The following is a 10,888-nucleotide window of genomic DNA, read 5'->3' on the forward strand; positions in this document are numbered from 1 at the left end:
CTCTGGCGTAGCCCCATGACCTTCTACTAGACTCTGGCGTAGCCCCATGACCTTCTACTAGACTCTGGCATAATCCCATTACCTTCTACTAGGCTCTGATGTAACCCCATGACCTTCTACTAGACTCTGGCGTTATCCCATTACCTTCTACTAGACTCTGGCGTTATCCCATTACCTTTTACTAGACTCTGGCGTAACCCCATGACCTTCTACTAGACTCTGGCGTTATCCCATTACCTTCTACTAGACTCTGGCGTTATCCCATTACCTTTTACTAGACTCTGGCGTAACCCCATGACCTTCTACTAGACTCTGGCGTAATCCCATTACCTTCTACTAGGCTCTGATGTAACCCCATGACCTTCTACTAGGTTCTGATGTAACCTTATGACCTTGGGTGCTTCCTCAATCCAAAGCTATGACATAGGCAGCTGGGCCTCTGCCTCTGAGAAAAAGTGAAGCCTACCTAATTCCACCACTGTTGGAATTTCTCCATTCTCACACTCCTGTTCATTTATCATGTGCTGTCCCAAGCTGCTACCCCCCCAGGGTGCTACCCCCCCCCAGGCTGCTACCCCCCCAGGCTGCTACCCCCCCCCAGGCTGCTACCCCCCCCCCCCCCAGGCTGCTACCCCCCCCCCAGGCTGCTACCCCCCCCCCCAGGCTGCTACCCCCCCCCCAGGCTGCTACCCCCCCCCAGGCTCTGTTCTAGTGACTTTCCACTCATGCACACAGTTGGTTACTACACTGATCTCCTTCACATAGATGCAGTTTGTCCAGTTTGTCCTGGGAAAGGCCCACCTATCAGGTCTTTCCTTGCTTCTCTAACACTTGAGCCGTGTTTAACTTCAACTCTGCAAAACATTACGTACAAACTTTCTCAGTTTCTCTTTACTCTAAATGGTACAGGTATACAATGCACTTATTACTATACATTAATTATTATTAATTGCAAGTCTTAATATTTTTATACTACATTGTTGTTCCACGTAGACTGAATCAAATCTGTAAAGAAATAAAATGGGGGGAAACACAATGGTTTGACAGACATGGCTCACAGAGAAACCGTCTCACCAATGCATCTCATCTCATCTTCATCCGCTTATCCAGTATCGGGTCACGGGGGCAGCAGCTCCAGCAGGGGACCCCAAACTTCCCTTTCCCGAGCCACATTTGCCAGCTCTGACTGGGGGATCCTGAGGCGTTCCTAGGCCAGTGTCGAAATATAATCTCTCCAACTAGTCCTGGGTCTACCCCGAGGTCTCCTCCCAGCTGGACGTGCCTGGAACACCTCGCTAGGGAGACGTCCTTGGGGCATCCTTACCAGATGCCCGAACCACCTCAACTGGCTCCTTTCGATGAAAGGAGCAGCGGCTCTACTCCGGGTTCCTCACGGATGACTGAGCTTCTCACCCTATCCCTAAGGGAGAAGCCAGCCACCCTTCTGAGAAAACCCATTTCAGCCACTTGTACTCGCAATCTTGTTCTTTCGGTCATGACCCAGCCTTCATGACCATAGGTGAGGGTAGGAACGAAAATTGACCGGTATATTGAGAGCTTTGCCTTCCGACTCAGCTCTCTTTTCGTCACAACGGTAAGGTAAAGCGAATGCAATACCGCCCCCGCTGCTCCGATTCTCCAGCCAATCTCTGGCTCCATTGTCCCCTCACTCGCAAACAAGACCCCGAGAAACTTGAACTCCTTTACTTGGGGTAACGCAAGATCTAATATCAGACCTTGATTTTTAACTTGTGTTTATTTTGGGTCTAATTACAAATGTGCTGTCATTTTCTTGCTTTGTCACCAATAACTAACACCTCAGTTTAATCCTTGTTTGGTTGAAATACATTGTCTACCATCCATTTAATCATGTTGATTATTATGCATTTAATTAAGGTTTCAATATAAATAAGAAATTCCGTGGATAAAGAGAAACAGTGCTGCTTAAAAGGACGTGAACCTCTTGAGCAATTCCATATATTAGATTAGAGGAAGGACTGATAAATAGAGATGAAAAACCTGGTCAGTTTGGTGTTACCCATACAGGTGAATGCAAAACACAATGCAGTCGTATTGTGGGAGAAACATTTAATTTTCTGACACATGGTAATACAGAGGATCATGGCACCCGTTCACCTTGAAGAGGACTGAGGCAAGTCCATCAAGTTACCCAGTACAACCCATGGAGACAAGATACATTGTAACTAATACTTCTGATTGCTATGTTACAATACACAAAAGTACACACTGCCTCAGGATATTCCTGGTAAGGGTTGTGGATTAACGTGTTTACCATCGCCAAGGAGACTGTCCGAGGTGAATATCAAAGATTAAATATGTAACTTGCTTTCTAGCTAGTGAACACTAACTTTTGTTTATTGTGTATGCACTGACTAATTCTGAAGGAATGTGTGGATTGATACAACTGATCAGTAAACACAGGAAGTACCTGTTTATTTGAAAAGAGAATTGTATTGCGAAAATTACAACTTAGTTTTCGTGGAATACAACAGTTTTTTGCTCCTTGGGGTTTAAGGCCGGGTGTTTCTGTAAAAGCACTTTGCGACAACTGCTGTTGTTAAAAGGGCATTATAAATAAATGTGATTGATTGATGTTCTTTGAGGTATACAACAATTGTCTTAGTTTGGAGTGTTTTAGTTTCCGTTTTGCAATGCAGCTTTGGGTTAGGGGTATGTACGGTTTCCATTCATGAATTTGTACGATGCTAATAACGCTAATTACTGACTGAGACAGAGCTGAATAATGAAAGACCTACAGGGAGGAAGGGGACTGCCACTGAAATATGATTTTTGGATGAACTATCCCTTTAATATCCAGAATGTATACGCTGGTGATATTTAAGGCCAGGTAATTGAGAGAAACACTTCCCACAAACAGAACAAGAGTAAGGCTTCTCACCTGTGTGCATTCTCTGGTGAATAGTAAGTTGAGAGGATGTAATGAAACACTTCCCACAGGCAGAACAAGAGTAAGGCTTCTCACCTGTGTGCACTCTCTGGTGAACAGTAAGTTGAGAGGATGTAATGAAACTCTTCCCACAGACAGAACAGGTGAAAAGCTTCTCACCCATTTGCACTCTCTGATGACTAGTAAGTTTAACTGATCTAATGAAAGTCACTCCAATATGTATGCGCTGGTGAGCTTTAAGGCTACCAAACTGAGAGAAACTCTTCCCACAGTCTGAACAGGAGTAAGGCTTCTCAGCTGTGTGCACTCTCTGGTGAACAGTGAGTTGAGAGGACGTAATGAAACACTTCCCACAGTCAGAACAGGAGTAGGGCTTTTCTCCAGTATGTATGCGCTGGTGAGTTTTAAGGTTACCTAAATGAGAGAAACTCTTCCCACAATCAGAACAGAAGTAAGGCTTCTCACCTGTGTGTACTCTTTGATGACTAGTAAGATCAGATGATCTAATAAAGGTTTTCCCACAGTCAGAACAGGAGTAAGGCTTCTCTCCAGTATGTATTTGCTGATGAGCTGTATGGCTACCTAATTGAGAGAAACTCTTCCCACAGTCAGAACAGGAGTACAGCTTCTCTTCGTGCACTCTCTGGTGAATAGTAAGTTGAGAGGATGTAATGAAACACTTCCCACAATCAGAACAGGAGTAAGGCTTCTCTCCAGTATGTATGCGCTGGTGAGTTTTAAGGTTACCTAAATGAGAGAAACTCTTCCCACAATCAGAACAAAAGTAAGGCTTCTCACCTGTGTGTACTCTTTGATGATTAGTAAGATCGGATGATCTAAGAAAGGTCTTCCCACAGTCAGAACAGGAGTAAGGCTTCTCTCCAGCATGTATTTGCTGGTGAGCTGTATGGCTACCTAATTGAGAGAAACTCTTCCCACAATCAGAACAGGAGTAAGGCTTTTCTCCAGTATGTATGCGCTGGTGAGTTTTAAGGTAACCTAAACTAGAGAAACTCTTAAAACAATCAGAACAAGAGTACGGCTTCTCACCTTTGTGTGCTCTCTGATGAATAGTTGGTTTAACTGATCTAATGAAACTCTTCCCAAAGTCAGAAGAGGAGTAAGGCTTCTCACCTGTGTGTACCCTCCAGTGAATAGTAAGTTGAGAGGATGTAATGAAACACTTCATACACTCAGAACAGGAGTAAGGTTTCTCTCTAGTATGTATGTTAACATGTTTTTTTAACATTAATAGAGATAAGAAATGTTTTTCACAATGGGGGCAGTGGTGAGACTTCTTATCATTGTGGTCTTCCTGTTGTTCCTCTCCAAGCGTCTCCACTTCAGGAATCTCATCTGTGTGACAGACATCAGAAAAGCTAGATGGTCCTCAACACAGAGTTAATCTATGAAATTCACAGTTTAATATATGAATGTACTCTGAAATTAAAGCATAGAACAATTGAAGACAAAAAAAAAAGGAATCGTTTGTTTAACAAAATGTAATGTACATTTGCCTTAAAGTAGCAAATGATTTTTGTGGTAGTTATAATTCTCAACAATGAGTTACATGGGTCCACTTTCCAGGTTTTCTGTATTGTATTATATATTGTATTACAGTCTGTGGCTGCTGTTCTTGTGTATCATTACCTAGAATTAAGGAATTAAATACTGCTAAAACAGACCTTTTCCTTAAGTAACTAAGAGCCCTGACCACCATTGGCATACCGTAAGAAAAACTGATGTATGATGTTTGCCGACGTCCAAGTCTGCCAACCTCAGGAATGTGGAATGTTTGCACTGACCATTTGGCACAGGGGTTTGAGATGCAATCTGTGCTAGGCAGACATGTCCTTCGATGTACATAACTGCTAGCAACCATCTTTCCAGTGATATTGATTGAACACGTAACATCAGACAACTCTGCTGCTGTGCTTTAAATAAAGCTTTTCTTTCTCCCTTGACTTTTTGACAGAGTACATTCTTACTAAGGTAAACACTATACAAACTATATATTCCAACCACACTAACCTCTAAGCACTGTGAGGCTTATCCTAACCCTAACGCTAGTACCGTCATGGTTAACCTAAACCGTAAGTGTTGTTTGTAACGAGGAGTTTTTCATTTTCAGGACCAACATAATAGAGAAACGTTGAGGGGCAACGTAATAGCAAGACATTGAGGAGCAATAGCACTGGGGATATGTTGATAACGAATTGTAATTGCTCTGACTGAAGTTCATTCTGAACGTAATCACAGTTCACAAATTAGTTGTATATGAATGTAATTTCTGAGCGGTATGGTAGGATAAACAGGCTGTATGAAATAGCACATACTAGTTACATGAGAAAAAACACCAAAAACACCAAATATTTTTCATAAACTACTTACCTTGATTAATTAGATCCTCAATCTCTTCCTCCTTCTCCTCCTCTTCACATTTAATATTATTCAGTCCCAGTGTGTGACTGTTGATCTCCATCTTCTTCTCCTCTTCATCTTTAATGTTAACATTCAGTCCTAGTATTTGACTTTTGTCTTCCAGCTTTACTGATGTCATCTCTGAATCCACCAATGAGCACTGAGCTCCACTGTCACAATCAGAATCTAGGGATTCTTGTTTGGGTTCAGTCTGTAAGGAGAGCAGCAGGCTGGGTTTGGCCTCCATCTGCTAAAAGACCATATCAGAGAATAAAAAAGAAACACAATGAAAGAAAAATAACGAACACGATTTTGAAAATAAAATAAACAGCAATATAAACAGCAATATTTAAGAGTCAAATGTGAAACTTTTCCTTACAGTTCGAACGGATTTTTGATGGACCACATAAGCGGGAGGGCGACCGACCGGTCAGTTATTGTCACCTATATTGATACAGTAGTTATTGTATCAATGTCATTCACGAATGGCTAATAAGCTGTTAAAACGGCCAGTGGCAAAAACCATACAGTTCATAGATGCTATTTGTGGTGGAGGTAAACTTAATTAGAAAAGTCACTCAGTTTAACACAATGGTTAATGGTGTCTAATGAAATATTCAAACTTGGCATGATGTTAATGCGTGACAAGATTATATAATGCCAAGAGGCTATACTGACACCCTGCAAATGTGCAGAGTAGTGGTTAAGCGTTTGGGAACTCAGGAGGCCAGGTGCTGTATTTTTGAAAGTGAAATGTTTTCCCGTTCTTGATTGATACAGGATTTCAGCTGCTCAAGAGTTTGAGGTCTAAACTGATAACATTTCTTACCAAGTTTACTTCCACTACAAATAGCATCTATGAACTGTATGGCTTTTGCCACTGGCCGTTTTAATAGCTTATAAGCTATTACTATTGTCTCACTACTTAAAATAGTCATAAGAATTGAGCCCATGCCAGCGAGACTGAAGACGGACTTCACACTTGCAAAGCTATTTAATTTCATGGCACAACAACGTTCGTTTTTTATTTCATTCTTGTTACGTTCCCACCTCGGCTGCAGAGGTGGCATGGCCCTCGTAACATTCGTGAATGACATTGATACAATAACTATCAATGGGATTTTTTTTTGGAAGCACGCATCCAGAAATAGTAGAACATCCGACTTTCGGCTTGCCATTTTCAGCATATTATGGTTTGAGACGGGAGGCTTCATTGGCGTTATTTTAGCAGCAAGATATTATACTGGCAGCACTAAGATTTTCTTTATCACAATAAAAGCCATAATTGAAATCATAATTGAAAGGAAATGTAGTTAATCTAGTCGGTGAAAAATAACAGACAATAAAAAAATTTGAACGGACATTAAATATACAGACCAGATTGTTAACTATATTGCCTTATATATTTCAATGAGGGCTTTTATCGTGATAAAGAAAATATCAGTGCTGCCATCATAATATCCTGCTGCTAGAAGAACGATAAGCTTCGAATGGCCATCACTACGTTCTAGTCTTCTCGCACATTTATTTGGCATGCAACATAGTATGCAAGTATGCGATCTGAGATTCATTTACTTTCCTGCGTCCAGTAACGGAACGAGATTGCGTGAAAATAACGTACGGCATAATTACCTACGTCGTACAAGGCATAAGTAGTTAATCCCTTACCATTTCAGCGACGTTCTGTGCGTATTTCACAAATTGTTCCGGCTGTCTCGAAAACTACACAAAACCCGTTTTCAATCCAGTGCAGCCTGCTCAAGATGCCTAACAACGATCAGCGTTTTATGAGCGACATTAAAAAACACTTCCGGTTCACAAAAATAAGGACAATTTTAAAATAAGAGGCCAACGTATTACTTCAGAACTGACATAAATATAAATAATTGTTAACGAAAATGTACCTCGCAAAACATTAACAACAATTAACATTTGATCACATTTAGGAGTACGTTTAATAAAACTTGATATTAAAACATGTTCCAAGGTCAAAATTCAGATAATTCGAATAACTGAATATGGAATACATATTTCCTCATAGCTCAAAAACAATTAAATATACAGAACATTTCCTACAATACATTCACTGCAGCGTATAGAATATATTTTTTCTGTACAGGGCAATATGTATTTCATATCCATTGAGTTACATTGTGGCCAATGGTATGGGCTGAGGGAAATGCCAGCAACAATTGCAAATACATAGTGCTCCTTGATTTTTTTAGCATATAATCACTTAGTACAGTCTCCTGAACATTTCCATTTCCTCTTTCCTTTGTCTGTCCTGAGCAAGCTGCGTTTACTGGCACTGCTAGAATGACCCAAATCTGTGAACTAATATATGTTGTATTAACCATTTAACCCATTAACCCTTCAACTTTGTAACTTTTCACACCTTGAGTTTCTTTGATCTACCAAATGACCATCTTAACAATGTTCATACATATACTGTTTTGTGACCTCAGTGGGATTCAAACCCACAACCTTGGTGTTGGTAGTATGAGCCACAAAAGACCACTGCATTGCCCATGTAAAATACAATATTGTCATAAACAGGACATGATTGCTTTATATACAGGTGATGGTCATAAAATTAGAATATCATCAAAAAGTAAATTTATTTCAGTAATTCCATTCAAAAAGTGAAACTTGTATATTATATTCATTCATTACACACAGACTGATATATTTCAAATGTTTATTTCTTTTAATTGTGATGATTATAATTGACAACTAATGAAAATCCCAAATTCAGTATCTCTGAAAATTAGAATATTACTTAAGACCAAAAAAAAGATTTTTAGAAATGTTGCCCAGCTGAAAAGTATGAACATGAAAAGTATGAGCATGTACAGCACTCAATGCAACATGAATTCTGTGCCTTTTCTCTCTTCCTCCAGACTCTGGGACCTTGATTTCCAAAGGAAATGCTAAATTTACTTTCATCAGAGAACATAACTTTGGACCACTCAGCAGCAGTCCAGTTCTTTTTGTCTTTAGCCCAGACAAGACACTTCTGATGCTGTGTCTTGTTCAAGAGTGGCTTGACCCAAGGAATACGACAGCTGAAACCCATGTCTTGCATACGTCTGTGCGTGGTGGTTCTTGAAGCACTGACTCCAGCTGCAGACCACTCTTTGTGACTGTCACCCACATTTTTGAATGGGTTTTGTTTCACAATCCTCTCCAGGGTGCGGTTATCCCTATTGCTTGTAGACTTTTTTCTACCACATCTTTTCCTTCCCTTCGCCTCTCTATTAATGTGTTTGGACACAGAGCTCTGTGAACAGCCAGCCTCTTTAGCAATGACCTTTTGTGTCATGCCCTCGTTGTGCAAGGTGTCAATGGTCGTCTTTTGGACAACTGTCAAGTCAGCAGTCTTCCCCATGATTGTGTTGCCTACAGAACTAGACTGAGAGACAATTTAAAGGCCTTTGCAGGTGTTTTGGGTTAATTAGCTGATTAGAGTGTGGCACCAGGTGTCTTCAATATTGAACCTTTTCACAATATTCAAATTTTCTGAGATACTGAATTTGGGGTTTTCATTAGTTGTCAGTTATAATCATCAAAATTAAAAGAAATAAACACTTGAAATATATCAGTCTGTGTGGAATGAATGTATACATTATACAAGTTTCACTCGTTGAATGGAATTACTGAAATAAATTAATTAATAAATTTTATGACCTGCACCTGTAATAGTAACCACAACCGGTAACCATATAACTATATAAACCTGGTAACCATATAACCATATAAACCTGGTAACCATATAACCATATAAACCTGGTAACCATATAATCATATAAACCTGGTAACCATATAAACCTGGTAACCATATAACCATATAAACCTGGTAACCATATAACCATATAAACCTGGTAACCATATAACCATATAAACCTGGTAACCATATAATCATATAAACCTGGTAACCACATAATCATATAAACCTGGTAACCATATAACCATATAAACCTGGTAACCATATAATCATATAAACCTGGTAACCATATAATCATATAAACCTTGTAACCATATAATCATATAAACCTGGTAACCATATAACCATAAAAACCGTGTGAACTCTGGGAATGTCTTTCAACATGGAGCAGGATAGACAGTAAGACAGAAGAATGAATCAGATATAAACTGAGTTACTGTGAACCATCATAAGAATATATTTTTGATAAAGCAGGCTTCTATCGGGCCAAAACCTGACAGTGTCAGCGCAATATCATTGGCCAATGACCAACTGCCCATGTTTCTGGATAACATTGGAGAAGCAAATTCATGTATGTAGTTGTGCTCAAAAGTTTGCATACCCTTGGAGAATTGGTAATATATGTACCATTTGTTAAGAAAATATGCAAAATACAAAATGCATGTCTTTAATTTCACATTCAACTGTAGGTCATAACAGAATGGTACAATAATAAAACAAAACGTGCCAACAAAGACCCCTGTTCAAAACTCTGCATACCCTTAGTTCTTAATACTGTGTATTGCCCCCTTTAGCATCAATGACAGAAAGCAGTCTTTTGTAATAGTTGTCTATGAGGCCCTGATTTCTTGCAGGTGGTATTGCTGCCCATTCGTCTTGGCAAGATGCCTCCAGGTCATGCAAAGTCTTTGGTCATTTTGCATGAACCGCACATTTAAGATCTCCCCAGAGTGTATTTCTCCTGAGGTTACCTGTGGGTTTTTCTTTGTATCCCGAAAGATACTTCTGGCAGTTTTGGCTGAAATGTTTCTTGGTCTACCTGACCTTGGCTTGGTATCAAGAGATCCCCGCATTTGCCACTTCTTAATAAGTGATTGAACAGTAATGACTGGAATTTGCAAGGCTTTGGATATCTTTTAATATCCTTTTCCATCTTTATAAAGTTCCATTACCTTCTTACGCAGGTCTTTAGACAGTTATTTTCTGATCCCCATGGCTCAATGTCTTGCTTGCTCAGTGCAGGTGTCTACAGGTAATCCAGTTAACCGGCATGAATGTGGTCAACAAAAGGTAAATATCATTGTAAAAATGTATTTCTTCTGGTAAATACGAGTTTGTGTAATCGTTTGTTGACATCGTATAAGCAGGGAAAGCGTGTCTGTTAGGGATCGTGAAAGTACAAAGAAAATCTCTACCAGGCAAACAAAACATGAAAAGCTATTTTTTTACGAAAGCAAAACAATAGTTCCAGCTTTTTCTTATGAAATACAAATTTGCTCAATCTAGATTGTATTGAGATGTTGCAGTTTAATGACACATGAAGTCTCTCTTAAACTGCTTTACATTTTCTCAACCCAACCACTAACATGTTTGCTGTATGGCTGGTTAACATCAAGAGCAAGACATCAAAGCTATGTGCCTCTCTGACCGATGGTTATATTACTGTAGATTGTAAAGCCATTGTTGTCTTCCAATATTAAGAATACAAAATCAATTATTTATTTGTCGGGTCATTTATCCTTCATCCTCATAACTTCTTTAAAATATTGGTGTCGATATCTGCATGCCTGCACAATATATACCATAACCTAAGA

The 10,888-nt window shown here is 39.6% G+C and overlaps 3 protein-coding genes across 6 annotated transcripts in view; 1 reads left to right on the top strand and 2 right to left on the bottom strand.

The window, feature by feature from the left end:
• Positions 1-10,888, top strand: part of LOC105027450 (zinc finger protein OZF-like) — a 541,343-nt gene that overhangs the window by 195,676 nt on the left and 334,779 nt on the right. The gene's annotated exons all lie outside the window — the stretch shown is intronic.
• The window catches only part of LOC105027448 (zinc finger protein 501-like), a 164,401-nt gene that overhangs the window by 138,456 nt on the left and 15,057 nt on the right, over positions 1-10,888 (bottom strand). The window lies entirely within an intron of this gene.
• LOC105027441 (zinc finger protein 420-like) lies at positions 2,059-7,130 on the bottom strand. 2 transcript variants are annotated; one of them, XM_029115984.2, is made up of 4 exons: positions 7,019-7,130; positions 5,730-5,794; positions 5,321-5,600; positions 2,059-4,285 (listed from the first exon to the last, which is right to left on the bottom strand). In XM_029115984.2, the coding sequence occupies exons 3-4, from the start codon at positions 5,595-5,597 to the stop codon at positions 2,829-2,831; spliced, it is 1,734 nt and encodes a 577-aa protein (XP_028971817.2). In that variant the 5' UTR covers positions 5,598-5,600; positions 5,730-5,794; positions 7,019-7,130; the 3' UTR covers positions 2,059-2,828. The 2 variants fall into 2 exon arrangements, with proteins under 2 accessions (XP_028971817.2, XP_028971816.2); XM_029115983.2 differs by lacking the exon at positions 5,730-5,794.

This window comes from Esox lucius, chromosome 20 (genome assembly GCF_011004845.1).
Source record: "Esox lucius isolate fEsoLuc1 chromosome 20, fEsoLuc1.pri, whole genome shotgun sequence".
Taxonomy (NCBI): Eukaryota; Metazoa; Chordata; class Actinopteri; order Esociformes; family Esocidae; genus Esox; species Esox lucius.

Excerpts from the sequence above, each read along its gene's own strand:
- LOC105027441 (XM_029115983.2), bottom strand. Across the intron at positions 4,286-5,320 it reads TGAGGATCTAATTAATCAAG|ATGAGATTCCTGAAGTGGAG; the intron begins GTAAGTAGTTTA and ends TCTGTCACACAG.